The sequence below is a fragment of the Argentina anserina genome, chromosome 2 (genome assembly GCF_933775445.1).
Source record: "Argentina anserina chromosome 2, drPotAnse1.1, whole genome shotgun sequence".
Lineage (NCBI taxonomy): Eukaryota > Viridiplantae > Streptophyta > Magnoliopsida > Rosales > Rosaceae > Argentina > Argentina anserina.
Genome location: NC_065873.1, coordinates 3,208,569 through 3,223,375, shown reverse-complemented (window position 1 = coordinate 3,223,375; position 14,807 = coordinate 3,208,569). Strand labels below are relative to the sequence as shown.

At 39.3% G+C, this 14,807-nt stretch overlaps 3 protein-coding genes and 1 long non-coding RNA gene across 4 annotated transcripts; 1 reads left to right on the top strand and 3 right to left on the bottom strand.

The window, feature by feature from the left end:
- Window positions 1-612: 612 nt before the first annotated feature.
- LOC126783776 (protein IRX15-LIKE-like) lies at window positions 613-1,770 on the top strand. The gene has a single exon (XM_050509308.1). The coding sequence runs from the start codon at window positions 613-615 to the stop codon at window positions 1,648-1,650; it is 1,038 nt and encodes a 345-aa protein (XP_050365265.1). The 3' UTR covers window positions 1,651-1,770.
- Window positions 1,771-3,930: 2,160 nt separating this feature from the next.
- Window positions 3,931-5,513, bottom strand: LOC126783557 (uncharacterized protein At4g06744-like). The gene is made up of 2 exons (XM_050509041.1): window positions 5,024-5,513; window positions 3,931-4,914 (listed from the first exon to the last, which is right to left on the bottom strand). Exons 1-2 carry the CDS (start codon window positions 5,451-5,453, stop codon window positions 4,112-4,114), a joined length of 1,233 nt encoding a protein of 410 aa, XP_050364998.1. The 5' UTR covers window positions 5,454-5,513; the 3' UTR covers window positions 3,931-4,111.
- A 1,550-nt stretch (window positions 5,514-7,063) lies between these two features.
- On the bottom strand, window positions 7,064-9,106 carry LOC126782039 (uncharacterized protein At4g06744-like). Its single transcript, XM_050507194.1, has 2 exons — window positions 7,999-9,106; window positions 7,064-7,757 (listed from the first exon to the last, which is right to left on the bottom strand). The coding sequence occupies exons 1-2, from the start codon at window positions 9,038-9,040 to the stop codon at window positions 7,276-7,278; spliced, it is 1,524 nt and encodes a 507-aa protein (XP_050363151.1). The 5' UTR covers window positions 9,041-9,106; the 3' UTR covers window positions 7,064-7,275.
- Window positions 9,107-10,112: 1,006 nt separating this feature from the next.
- LOC126782040 (uncharacterized) lies at window positions 10,113-12,429 on the bottom strand. The gene is made up of 4 exons (XR_007670731.1): window positions 11,859-12,429; window positions 10,842-10,916; window positions 10,514-10,743; window positions 10,113-10,409 (listed from the first exon to the last, which is right to left on the bottom strand). It is a non-coding gene; the product is annotated as an uncharacterized LOC126782040 (long non-coding RNA).
- Between the last annotated feature and the right edge of the window lie 2,378 nt (window positions 12,430-14,807).

The window sequence follows — 14,807 nt, the reverse complement described above, 5'->3', positions numbered from 1 at the left end:
ATCCAAGAAATGTTTGTGATGAATCTTATTATGGGTGTATACTTATCGTATTTAAGGGGTTAAAGTTCTCCTATGAATCTATGATACCTGAAATATGACTATATATACATGTTTAGAAGATATTTTTGACACTTAAAGGTTAAAGTTATGACTTGTTTTAGAAAATTTTATATGCACGGCGTGTATGATACACATCGCAATCTTATTTATTGAAAATAATTTATAATTAAGATCGACCGTGTATGTACACTATATAATTTCTTCTATTTCAGATCGTTCAAATGATACGTTAAAATGCACGCCATGCATCGAGAATATTTGACAGTTTGATACTTCCATTATTTTTTTCTGTTAAATATGAAGGTAAAACTTTGAGCCAACTTAAACTAAAGTTTAACCCCCTCCATCATTTCGTCGAAGAGAATGGCGCCACCTATTCATATGCGAGAGACCAATCAGACCATAACTTGAGCCCACGTCCGACTTCTAACCCACATAGGCATCTGTGCCCCACCTCAATCTCCTCCGTGATTCCTCTGTCTGTCTTGAACTTAATGAAGCTCACAGACACGAATTAAAGTCCCTTATCTCCCCAGCCTCTTCCCTCTCCCAATGAAGACCACCACCGCCACCACCACCACTACCACCTCCACCGCCACCGCCAACACCAAGCTCATCTTCCTCCACTCCTCATCCAACTTCCACAAACCCACCACCAATGCCGCCTCCTCCTCTTCCGTCTCCCACCGCCTTTGGCTCCTCTTCATCTTCACCTTATTCACTCTCGCTTTCGCCCTCGCCCTCTTCAACACCACCCTCCCCAACCCCACCTCCCTCTCCCCCACCTCCACCGTTCCCCTCCCTCCCTCCATCTCCGACGCCCTTCTCCACTACGCCATTTCCTCCAACTCCTCCTCCTTCTCCCCATCTTCACACATGTCCCTCTCCGAAATCACAGCCATCTCCACCGTCCTAAGCTCCTGCTCACACGCATGTAACGTCCTCGTCTTCGGCCTTACCCACGAGTCTCTCCTCTGGCACGCCCTCAACCTCAACGGCCGCACCGTCTTCCTCGACGACAACGAGTTCCTCATCTCCAAGTTCGAACAGTCCCACCCCTACCACGGCATCGAAGCCTACGACGTGTCGTTCGCCACCAGGGTCAAGGACTTCAAGTCCCTCCTCTCCGCCACCAAGTCTCAACTCCAACACGACTGTCGTCCGGTGCAGAACTTGCTGTTCTCCGACTGCAAGCTCGGGATCAACGACATGCCGAATCACATATACCAAGTCCCGTGGGATGTGATCCTTGTCGACGGGCCAAGTGGGTATTCCGCGGCGTCGCCGGGCCGGATGGCGCCGATTTTCACCGCCGGAGTATTGGCCCGGAGCAAGAAGGACGGCGGGGACAAGACCCATGTTTTTGTTCATGATTTTTTTAGAGATGTTGAGAGGATTACTAGCGACGAGTTTCTTTGCCGGGAAAACTTGGTGCAGGCTGTGGATTTGCTGGGGCATTTTGTTGTGGAGAAAATGGAAGCTCACAAATTTGAGTTTTGTAAAAACCCGACATCATCATCATCATCATTACAATCTTCTCCGTCTGAATCATCAGAGAATGAAGACGGTGATGATTATCAAGATGATTAATTCTAGATGGGTTTTTTTTTGTGTTTTGTAATTATATATACTTTGTAATGATTATTACATTTTAGTGATTTTACCCCTTATTCTTTCTTGTTCTTACTATTCTAAAGTTTAGGTGGGCAATTTGTACAAAGTAATGATACATAGACGATCAAGCTTCTGCTTTAGGTATCTGGAAAGTGGAGTAGGCTCTCCTTAGTGCTCGAGTTGATTTTGGTCGGGTTTGCTTATTTGGTGGGAATAGAGTAGCACTAATCTTTTCATTTTGTATTTTGAATCTTCAAAGTTCAAATGCTCCCAATTATTGATACTAATTTGCCATTAAACAATGAAGACGTTGTTAGCTGGGTTGACATGTCATTTTCCCCTCACTAATCAAACAATTTCATCCTATAATACTCACTAATCGAACTACCTAACATAAAATGTACAAGGAATCTTCTATTTAGTTTGTATTGGCTTGATTATCATATGTAACGTACCATCCTTAAACAACCAATGTGCATCTTTATACAAAGTGTTTGACTTTAACACGAGTTTGAGGTTCAAGCAACGATTGTGTGTGCAGAGAAAAGAGTAACAAACAAACATCCTAGCACGATAATTACTTCACTGTTGATAGTTGAATCAAGAGAGTAAAACGACCTAGAATAGGTAAAATTGGTGTCGGTGAGTACTACTTGATTTTATAGAAAAGAAATTGAAAACGAGAGAGTTATGAGACACGAGTGGTGGTTATAGCAGTTGACCCACACGTGTACTTCATTTGTTATTTTCTGTTGCGCGTATCTTAAATACCTATGGAATTGGCATCGTTCTTAAGCCACACGCGCCAAGAGCCCGCATGATGTGAAACGCGTGCAATGATTGGGTCAGCTGCAGCGATTGCAATCCGGAAGCTTCGAAGCAGTCTAAGACCGAGAGATCGACGTGGGGCCTACATCACGTGATCCATGCTTTTGTATTGTTAACATGTGACGGTGGCGGACGTAACGGCGGGAGAGAGAGAGTTTTAGCGGGAAATTGTCGGTGCTACCGTGTCTCAAGAAGAACAGAACACGTGTACACGGACGTGCCTAGCAGAATTTTTTTGGTTGGGCTACAATCGTGGGAAATTCTGTTGCACGCAGCTATATAAGATGCAGCTGTATAATCCACCATACACACTTCCACACATAACACGTGCATTTTCTGAAAACTCTTTATCGACAATTCAATTATGTATGTATAGCATACAACTGTACAACAACTAAACCCACAATCGCTGACCTAAAAAAAACAATGTTGGAGCCCACTCCGGATCTTCTTGCTCTAGATTCATAAAAAAAAATATCCTAATAAGCTTGGGCAACATGAATGGGGTCTTCAAAGATGATCTAACCGAAGTCATGACAAATGTTTTTTTTTTAGCAAGAGAGTTAGCTACGTACCCTGTTGCATTCCCTGAAGGTATGAGAGAGCTTAATTGATATATTGAAATTTAGACATCAAAGAGGAGCATCCAGGATTCCAGGAAGTAATGAGCCAAGGGTGCGTGCAAAGCAAAGTTAGCTTTCCGCATACGTTGAACAAGGACAGCTGAATCTGATTCAACTTCCACAGTAAAATGTTTTGGCAATTAACTTAAGACCAATAGAGAGCCCAAGCTTCAGCATTAATTCAGACTACACCAACTCCCAAATTCATTCGAGAACCCTTCAACCATAGTATGTAGCAGAAGATTTACGATTGAGTTACCGTTAGATTTATAGAATCAAAATGTATGAGCTAGCACAATTGAGTAAAATGAATATGTAACGAGGACTCATATATGATGGAGTGTAAGTTTTGGAGTAGGATTAATTCACGAAAATTAATTTAAGTAAATCTGATGAGAAAGTTAGCTACATGTTTAGGAAAGAGCTAATATAAAAGCTGACGCTCTAGCGAAAAAGAGCCTTAATTAGCCATGCCGCCCATGCCAAGGGCATTGTTACTTTTCGCAACCCTCCTGTTCATGGACACATGCTGCGCGCTCAGTCCTACATTTATGATCTTGCTGCTATTATTAGGGTTAAGAGAGTTTGTTTCTCTAGCTAGGTCTTCCGCATAATATTATCGTGGCGACACTTCGTTGGTGCCGTGGTGGAATACTAGTGAGATTGTTGAAAGGGAAAGAAAACGTGCGTAGACCACTAACGAACTAATTGAAACAAATAGAAATTGGCTACTCATGAATTGATGATGGATACGTTTGAGTGCAGACCACTTATATATATATATATATATATATATATATATATATATATATGATCTCATTCTTTTATGCTTTCATTTCTCACAGGAGAAATACGCGAAGAAAGGTGTTCGTTGTACGTTTTAAGCTGCAAAAGTACGTAGCAAACATATTTGCAGTTTTTTCCTTGTTACCAGCGAGGCTCACATAGCCTAAAGGCTCTAAACAATAAAACAAAGCAGAAAATCTTCATAGTCTCTGTTTCGGAGCTGCAGAATATGGAGCCGATTTCTTCTTTGATTTTGGTGAAGCCTTACAAGGAATTAGACTATATGTCTTGGGGTGCAGGCAGCTTTTAGGGTGCAAGAAGAATACGGCACATTCCTCCACTGATCTTTGATCCGCAAGATCATGAATACAATTGTTCCTTATGTCAAGGACACCCTTTTTTATCAGCTTTCTACACGCTATTCCGACTCCGGTGAAGTAGTTGTTGGACAGAGATAGATTGGCCAAGTTTCCTAGTTCGCAGAGCACCTCCGGCACATGTCCATAGAGGAGGTTGTCGGCAAAGTTAAGATGTTCTATCTTGCCCAAGCATCCCAATGAACACGGTAAAGGGCCAGTCAACAGGTTGTTTCCGGCATCAAATACCGTAGCATCTCTCAGAAACCCTAATTCATAAGGGATGCAACCGGTCAACAAATTATTCAGGAGCAACGCTTCAATTAAAGTTGATGAAGCACTTCCGATGCTTTTCGGGATGGGGCCGATGAATTTGTTGTTGGCTAAGGTGAGATAAAGCGCTGGCGTAGCACCAAGGTTATCAGGGAGACTTTGTATGAAATTGTTGTTGTTGAGGAAGAGAACGTCCAGGGTTTGCTTGAAAATTTGGGGTGGTATAGATCCAGTAAAAGAATTGTAGCGAATGTCCAAGAAGGAGAGGCTATTCATGGTGAGTAATACCGTGGGAAAAGGGCCAAAGAAGTTGTTGTTGCTTATGTCAAGCTCATACAAGTATTGTAGATTTGCAATTTTCGGTGAAATGGTACCTGAGTAACATATTAACATGCATGTCAATATATAAAATACCAACTGATCGAAAATTATAAGTTCTAAGAAACTCTGCACGTATTACTATTACAAATCCTGATTATCTACCTGAGAAGTTGTTGGAGTTGGCATGAAAGAGTGCAAGGTCAGGAAGTTGATCTACGAAGCCGTCAAGAGTTGGAGCACTGAGTTGGAAGCCGTTAAAATCTATGGAGGCGACTGTAGTGGCGCTGGCATTGTCCGGTGGATTGTCACAGTAGAAGCCCTGGTAGTTGCAAATATCAGGGCCAACCCAGGTTTTGGTGATGCCTAATGGATCTGAAGTGATAATGTTCTTGAAGGTTTGTATAATGGGGTAAACCACTGATAGCCTTTGGTCTATGAAGTTCAGGAGTTGGGGGACTAATGGAGGTAATGGAGGTAATATTGGTAATAGAGTATCATGGTTTCTGCAACTTACAGTATTGATGAAACATGGAAGGATGATGAAGAAGGCATGAAGTAGACACACAAAAGGCGAAGAGAATAAGCTTCCCATTTGAGAATCGAGAAGATGGGATCGATATCTAAACGAAAGACATGAGAGCTTTATAGTTGTGTTGATGCGGTTCTTTTGTAGAGTCTCTAACCGTAATTAATGCAGATGATACTTAACAAATTTTATAGTGGATTTAAACTTAATTAAGCTGCACAACTACTTTGAATGGATTCATACGAGATCATTTCAATTATATATTCACGCACGCGCGTATGAATTAAGCGTCAAAGCCAAAATCGATTGATGATAGAGAGATCTTGTGTGAGCCTATACATTTTGGAAGTGCATATGTTTGTTGTGGATGTGGTCGATGCATATATTGAGCCATTGAGGGTTGAGCTATCATCTATAAACAAAAGATGACGCTCATGAGTCATGAGTACTCAAGTCTTGGTTCCAATGTGTTTTAAAACTTGTATTAGTTACAGAGAAGACTTTTTTCGGATCATTCGAACTTATTTAGTGTGCAAAAGAGGAGTGCGCCGTCCAATAAGCAATTGCGGAAGTGTTGGTGGCTGTTAATGGAGGACGACTAAGTGGAAACTACTGAAGTACGTGATCACTGATATAAGCATTGAGTACAACTAAACTAACAAACCTGCAAATGAGGTCGACTCGTATAATGGTTTTTTACGTGTGCTGTATTGGCAAAAACATTGCGACGTTGTATCTTCTACCCGGCCAGTTAATTATCTAGGTACGTTCTTCTCATTCTGTCTAAATTGTTGGGTGATACAATTTAATAGGCACTAATTCTGTTTTCATAAATTAATAAAAAGATTTGAACCTATAAGACCATATATAACTGCCTAGGCGGCCGCTAACGTCTATTCCGCGCAAGTCCTCCAATTTCTTATTTATCTCCACGGTAACCTGCTTCCAAACACCTACGCGAGCAAGGTGGCCTCTTGTTAGAACAGTGTCGATCCGGACTCTAGGGCTCACTAATTTTCTTAAAGGTTTATTCTTGTATCCTTGTATATATTCTTTATGACGGTTTACATCTCTAATGACGATCTTATCTATCTATGTATCTAGAATTAATTTCAGTTTACCCCCATAAATTTTACAACTAAAATCAGTTCACCTCTTAAACTTTTATTTTAATCAGTTCACCCTCTATATTTTCAAAATGACATTAAAAAGGACAAAGTTCAGATTTTTATATGGATTATATCAATAATTATGCTACGAGACCTAATTTTAAAACTTTAGTGTTGTTGTAAAATTATTAGGAATTTTATTTTGGTCTTGCATATATGATTTAAAGCATTATTTGATAGTTTTTTATTGGATTTTAACTAAGAAAATCTGAATTTTATCATTCTTTGATGTTATTTGAAAATATATGTGGTGAACTGATTAAAATAAAAATTTAAGAAGTAAGCTGATTTCAAGTGTAAAATTTAGGTGTATACTGAAATTAATTCATGTATCTATGTTTTGTAGGCAGGCCCGGCCTTAAAGCAATGGTGCAGCTGTGCAAGCAATTGTTGATCACCCTTTTATCAAAAGAAAAAGAATTGTGCTCTTGTTGTGACTGAAGTCCATTCACTAGTTAAATGGAATCATGGACGACTTGTGACCATTGTGCAAGCTGTCACTGAAAATGACCACACGTAAAATCATAGAACTAATGGAACCTCATCATTATTATACAGATTTGCACCTTCATTGGTACTATAGATCAGGTTACAACGCTCCTTAAAAACTATGATTGATCGAAGTTATAAACATAAATAAGCGAAACATATATGCATATAAGAAATGGCCGATCAAGACCCACCATGCTTCTTTGATGAATCCCAAAAGAGCATGAAAATCAAGGATTATGTGGAGCAAGAGTACCATAACTTAATGGGGCAGAAGCACGTCGACCCCGATGTTCAAGCTTCTTCTCTCTTGAATAGTAAGTTTTACAAGGAATGTAAAGCATGGTCTTCGAATTCTCGTGGGGACAGTACCTAGGCTTAGAGAAGAACCAAGCACATTCATCCTTTGATCTTTGATCTTTAAGGTCCCAGATGCAATTGTTCTTGATAAAAAGAACCCCTTTCTTGATCAGTTTTCTGCACTCCGGTCCGACTTGGGTGAAATAGTTGTTTGTTAATGACAAGTTCGACAAGGTGGGAATCTTGCATAGCAACTCAGGCACTGCTCCATACAACAGGTTGTAGTCGAAGGCCAGAATATCCATCTTGGCCAAGCAAGCAAACGATTGAGGAATCGGGCCTGTTAAGAAGTTGTTGCTCGCATCGAACAAGGTTGCGTGGTCAAGTTTTCCAATTTCCATCGGCAAACACCCTGTTAAGCAAATTATTAGATACCGATCGACGTTAACAAAACAAATATGTATATACAGATAAGGTCGTACGTTGCTAAGTTGCTAACTACAAGTCATATCTGCAGTCTGCTACTACATATACTGTATAGTCTAGCAAGTATATGTTGAACATACATATCCATGCTATAAAATTTAGGATTGTAAGTAATGCGTTTAATATTTTGTTAAGAAGATGACATATATTAACATCAAGGAGAATACCCGAGAGTTGGTTGTTGAGGAAGAGGACCTCATAAAGCGTTTTTGAAGCTTGGCTAATGGTTTTTGGGATTGGACCCCAGAATTTGTTGTTCGCAAAAGTGAGATAATGTGCTGGTGTGTTTCCTATAGCATCAGGAATCCGCTCATTGAAATTGTTGTTGTTGAGGAAGAGCACATCAACTTGGAGAGAGAACACCCTCGGGTCAACTGAACCCTGGTAACCGTTGAATCGGAGATCCAAGAATGTCAAGTTTGTGGCACTAAGAACATCAGTTGGGAACTTCCCTTTAAGGTCGTTGTTGCTGAGATCGAGCTCGTAGAAGTATGGAAGTTGAGATGTGGTCGGGACTATCACAGACGTGAAGTTGTTGGAGTTGGCATGGAAAAACACCAAGTCCTCTAACTTGTCTAGGAAACCGTTAAGGGGTAGCTGCCTATCTTTGCCGCCGCACACTTTGCCAGCCAACCTTTTGCCGTTGAAGTCAACTCCGGCGACTGCCAGTTGTTTATAGACAGGGTGTTCTGCACAGGTGAAGCCCATGTAGGTGCATGGATTATCGCCTGTCCATGTTCCTGTGATGTTGTAAGGGTCACCGTCCTCCCCGATCAGTTTCTTGAACTTCTGTATTACTCGACGAGCAAGTTCAAGTCGGCTTAATATCGGAGCGGGTGATGGTGGAGGCGGAGGCGGAGGGGGTAGTGGTGGCGGTGGAGGTGGTGGTGAAGGAGATGGCGGTGGCGGTGGTGGAGGAGATGGAGGCGGCGGTGGTGGAGGAGATGGCGGCGGCGGTGGTGGAGGAGATGGCGGTGGTAGGCAAGGAGGAGGTGGAGGGGGAGGGCAAGGAGGAGGTGGAGGAGGAGGGCAGTCTTCGTATTCGGGGGCGGGAGCAGGAGCAGGAGGGCTGTAGCTGCCGCCACCGCCACCAATGATGATTTCCAAGGCTTCTCTTCCAGCTCCTTCAACTACATCATGTTGCAAACACAAATGTAGCACAAGTAGTGAAAGCAAAACTGAAGCAAAGGAAGAAGGTTTGGTTCCCATTTTTGCTTAGACACACATGGATTGCTAATAATGTCACATATATAAGAGAGACCAAGCGTAGACTTGAGAAGAAGAATGGTCGAGGTTCACGAAAGAACAGCAAGATTTGTCAAAACATGGGGTTGGTTGAGAGTTGAGAGTTGAGCTGAGCTCTCATTATCAGACGGAGAGATAATTTGTTAACACACCATTGTTTGTCTCTTTGACTCACCTGCCCTATATTTTTTGCATTAAGTAGTTTGGCCCCAGTCACCTTGATTAGACTCGATCGAGCTACTTGCGCCTAGGCGGCCTAGGTAATGATGTGCGTCGCCAAATAAAATAGCCGTAATATACCTTTCAATGAAATTAAACCTTTTAAGGTGTCATAAATTTTAACGGTCCAAACAGCATCCCACCAATTTAATAAGTCGATAAAATATAAATAAGAAACTTGATTTACATTTAGAAAAAAAAAAAACAAGACATTTTGTATAAAAAAACTTTCGAGTAACACAATAGACTTTAAAATAATTGAGGTGAAAATCATTTATTCTCGAAATACATTTATTCGTCTAAAATTTGGGACAATTGATAACTCAAATTAACAAATTCTAGAAAGAATTTTAATAAAATTAAACAACACTAACTTTACCGGAGTTCTGGAGATTACAAATAAGGAAATAGGATTTCTAATGAAAATCGAGAAATTGTTTAACAAAACTTGAATAACACCACCCTGCCATATCCTCCGCTATCTCGTACCAGTGCATAGTACATGCAGACACACTGATGTAGGGTGTCTCGATTAGTTTTGAAAACATTCATTGGCAGCCCAATGTAAAACCAATTGACGCAGTAGAAGTATGGAGGGTTTACCAACAATTAACCCGGAATGTAACAAAGGAATCTCAAGTGAAGAATTATAAAGATAAACTCTGGAGTCCACCATAAAATATGAGAAAACTCTTGTTTGATTGAATAATAATAATATGGATCATCTACACACGTTTAAGGATGCTTAAATATTGATAAAACAAACCATATGACAACTAACAACCAAACCTAAAAGCCCAAGGAATAAAACAAATCCAAAACAAACTAGAAAACATAAATTCTGAATATATATAAAAATGTTGTTTTGAGGCCCTAAACGAACTCGAAAACCCGAAAAAACTCACACATAGTGGCAAAGCGACGAGTTTAACTCCTTGCGTCGTTTCCTTCTCGGAAATGTATCACAATAGTCAATTGGACTCCAAATGCCAAATTTACAACTCACCAAACTGCAACTTTATTTATGGTTCTCCCGTTAATCGTCATATTTGCAACAAACTAAATTTTGCCTTGTTATAATCAATCAGCCCCTCAATCTTTTCTGTCATACTCTCTACATCACCAATTTAAAAGAATGAATGACAAACTTTAGTAAATATATTGATTCGAGAATTGGTGCATAGATTCTCAATAAGGCGCGTCAAAACCAAATAGTACCTGATAGCCGGTCTTATAGCCACTACACAACCTTACCTCAAATCCATATAAAACATGTGAGCGTAGTGGGAACGTCTACTACCAAGCTACACACACGTTTCGAATCCGTCATTAAGATCGAAAACTCGCACAACCTGTGTAACTAATCCTTCTAGAGGTTTGGGGGATCGAACCCAAAGACGTTAGTACCACCCCTTGCTCTCAAGTCATTATAATCTCTCACGGTTTGGCTAATACAAAAATGCATTTAAAATAAACAAACCACAACATGCACAATTTTATAAATGAAAATTGAAAGCTCTGATCGAGATAAATAAAGAATTCCTACTTGGATTCCAATGCTTTCCCTCGCCCTTTACGAGTCACGAACTTTTCATTTCCATTCCTCGAGTATCTAGAGTCCCTGGAGTTTGACATATAGTCGTTAACATACTATCTATATATTTATGCAATCACGACAATTAATAAATCGTCTAATTGACATTATTTACGTTGACCACATACTTGACCAACCATTACCATGTCACAACTAATCCAAATATCCATTAATCAATTATACGATTAGTTCCAATCATGGAATACTAATCAACAAGGCAATATCAACCAATATGCACATATACTTTCAATTTTTTGCTTACAATTTCCACCGCATAGTATTTTAGTAAATTAGTAAATTACTATGTACACCCATATATTTATTATGGGCATCCAACATCTACATCAATTTCATCTGATCAATACAGTGCATTCTTAACAAAGTCCCCTGACCAAGTTTCTGATCATGACCTCATACTACAATATTAACACTTCCAAAACCACATATACTTGTGCGGGTTCATAAGATAAATTTTTCTGTCAACTCTACTTATCAAGGAATCAACCTGAGCTCTTCCCTTCTCAACCAAACAGATTTAATTTATTCCAAGATCACTATACGTGGTAGCTTTACAACATAAAACCAATATCAATTCATTTTGTACTTAATCAACATCCAACTTGTAGAATTCTAGTAATTACCAGAATTTCCAAATAGCCAAGTAGTCTCTGCATCTTAATGAAACCATTTACAGTAGCATAGTTTCACTACACAACCATTATAATTCCATAATAAAGTCCAAAATCAATCTTTGCTACCAACTACTAGCTTGCTAGCAGTAAACATGATTTCATCAATTTCCAAAACTAAATTTACTGGAGGGCTCCCATTTCACAGTTCAATTACAAAGAACTGAAACCAACGTCACAATACAAAACTTCAACCACGTAGCACCATTTATACTTTGACATATCAAAACCATAATCCAAATACTGTGACTGGAATTGAAGAATTCCAACTCCAAATTACCTTAATCATATACAGAAGCCCATAATGCAGAAACTCCTCTATGTCGAACTTTGTAAAACTCTCTCCTAGCTTCGATTACTTCATTCGACTTGTAACTCAGTCCCTAAGCAGCTTCAAAACTCAGCTCGAATGCAAGGAAGGAGAGAGCAGGCCACGAGAAACCACGAACTTGGTCGACATCGACGAACACGGCGGAGACAAAATGAACCCAGAAATGTAAATCGATCAAAACTTAATCGAAGTGAAAAACCAATTATATAGACTTGTACAGCACGAAGAGTAAAAGAATATCGATACCAAGAGGAGATCAAACGGTGGTCGGAGACGCTGGAGGAGACTGCGAAGTCGTCGATGGAAACCCAGAACTATTAAGGCTTCAAGCCTTCGATTCTCTCTTCTCTGGCGGTGATTGAACAAGCTACCACCACCAGCACGTCTGCGATGGCGAGAAGAAAAAAACCATGCCGGTGCTCCGGCTGGGGCTGAGCTGACGGCGGAGATCGCCTCCGGTCGTCGACGAGTCGGGGAGGAGCAGAGGAACGAGTTATCGAGCCGAGGTCTGGGCTTCTTAGTCTCAATCTAATGTCATTCCATTATATATCCAGTCTCACAAGTTTAAATCCAAAGGCCGTAGTTGAATAGTGAGATCTCAACGGCTCAGATTACACAAAATAAATATTCAGATTTTCCCATAAATCCTTAATAATTCAACACTTTGGAAAAGTGTATAAAATAGCTTGTGAATCTAAGTAATTCACATCAAATTCTCACATACTCGTCGTGACATAACACTAAGCTCTTATACCAAGGACTTCACCTTGTACAAAGTTCTATAAAATATTTCCGAGAATTCACATAAATAATTATTGAGATTGTAAAATAATTCAAAGATCGTATGTAACTCGTCAATTTTTCCGGGGCTCAGATAAACGATCAAATACGAAATCCTAGTCAATTATAGGAATTAAATATGGAGATCAAGATCAAGATGAAGCAGAGAAAGACAGCAAGACTGGTTTAACTCTCGGGTTTGAAGTCACTGACGTTGATTGGAGTTATTATCAAATGTTTAGAAGGGAGAGTGTTCTAACAACATCCTCAGTACTAATCACTGGATTCAGAAACTTTATGCAGACAATGGATTAATGTGTGATCATAATTAAGAAAAAAAATTAGATAAAGAAGACTTGAAGTTTCAAGAGTGGGTGCTAAGACAGAGATTGATAGAAGAGGACGTTGGGCACTTTTGCACAAAATGACATCAATTATTTGGGTGTATTCACTCATTACACTGTTGTATAGGGGCAAACATGATCCGTAAATCACCAATGTACCGATACTATCTCAAGTTAACCACTTTTAAGGTATTGGGTTTTAATCTCAAAAGACGTCGGTACAATTGACTATTATACATCAACTTATAAGTTGTATATTATTTGTCACATTTCAGATGTGAGATTTCTCTTCTTCAACGCTCACATTCACGTGCAACCTAATCTTTAGGCTTGCATATGTAATTCGGTCGGTCCAATTTCCACATCGAAAATCGATATATGTGATTAGTGGTTTAATCCAATTCCCATTTTGGAAATCGGCACTACAGTTCAATGCCCACTGCATACACTTGGTATGGAATTCAATGAACCCAAATTTGGGTCAATATGCTTGGAGAATCCCCATATGGCTAGGAGAAGTAATTGAAGTGGAACCCGCTCTGATACCATATTGCACAGGGACAATCGTGTCCCGTGAATCACCAATGTACCAATACTCTTCCAACTTAACTATCTTTAAGGTGTTGGGTTTTAATCTCAAAATGTCTTGATACAATTGTGTATTATTCATCCACTTATAAGTTGTATATTATGTGTCACATTTCAGATGTTGGATCTCTCATCTTCAACATAAACACGACGAGAACTCTGGGCCTTGGCTTCCACATGAGTAAACAACAATTATCTTGACTTGCAAGTCTTTGCTACATATATAATGCTATTTGGTTTTTTCATAAGTGCATTGATCCATTTGATCTAGTGATGGTTTTGAGTTTTGGAAGCCAAAGATTGGACAATAGAGACGAGGTTTGATAGAAATAAAATCATTATAACTCAAACATAAAAATTATCACAAAACCAGAGGACTTCAGTTCTTCGAAACTTCGAAGTAAGTTATCAGGATGGAGCCCTATATCATACACTAACATAAAGATTTAATTTTTATTTCATGGGGCATTAGTTATGTAGCAACATAGTACTCAAATTCTCGATTTATGCATCTGAGTGCTACATTCCGAATATACATATTCAGAAAATTAAAAACACAATGACAAATTAGAAAAAAAAAACCTGGGTATCCAATATTATAGAGAAGTAAATTAACTTACACTACAAAAAACTTTAGCAAATTTTTTAAAGTGTTAATCTGATTAATTGTACTAGTGCAACTGTCACGACCCCAAAATTTCGAGCATGAAACTCAAATTTCAAATTCATGAAAACTCTAAAACAATCTCAATAAATCGAAATCATTTTAATGTTAAAGCGGATCATTGCTGAGTTCATAGAACAACTCAGTCAAAATGATTATTACAAGCCAAATTTATAATTCAACATTATAACAAATAGAATGTAAAAATCCTCACACAAATCCTCACATAAATCCACACAAATCCTCACCACAAGATAGGATAAAAGCGATTTCGAGTCCTCAGAGTGGTCCGTCGATTTATGCTAATCTCCACCTGCGAAATTATCCCCTACACCATCGAATAGGTGCACCGGGATTGTAAACACAAATTCGGTAAGCTTTGCAGCTCGTATGAGTAAAACGACAAATACATCTCGCATAAAAATATATACGAAAATCCACAAAACATCAATTACAAATGCACTCATGTCTCATTAGACAACCCATCTGGTTGTCTAATAATGTGAAAATATATATACTCAT

Excerpts from the sequence above, each read along its gene's own strand:
- LOC126783557 (XM_050509041.1), bottom strand. The coding sequence starts at position 5,453 with ATGGGAAGCTTATTCTCTTCGCCTTTTGTGTGTCTACTTCATGCCTTC. Across the intron at positions 4,915-5,023 it reads CAACTCCAACAACTTCTCAG|GTACCATTTCACCGAAAATT; the intron begins GTAGATAATCAG and ends TATGTTACTCAG.
- LOC126783776 (XM_050509308.1), top strand. The coding sequence starts at position 613 with ATGAAGACCACCACCGCCACCACCACCACTACCACCTCCACCGCCACC.
- LOC126782039 (XM_050507194.1), bottom strand. The coding sequence starts at position 9,040 with ATGGGAACCAAACCTTCTTCCTTTGCTTCAGTTTTGCTTTCACTACTT. Across the intron at positions 7,758-7,998 it reads CCTCAACAACCAACTCTCGG|GGTGTTTGCCGATGGAAATT; the intron begins GTATTCTCCTTG and ends TTTGCTTAACAG.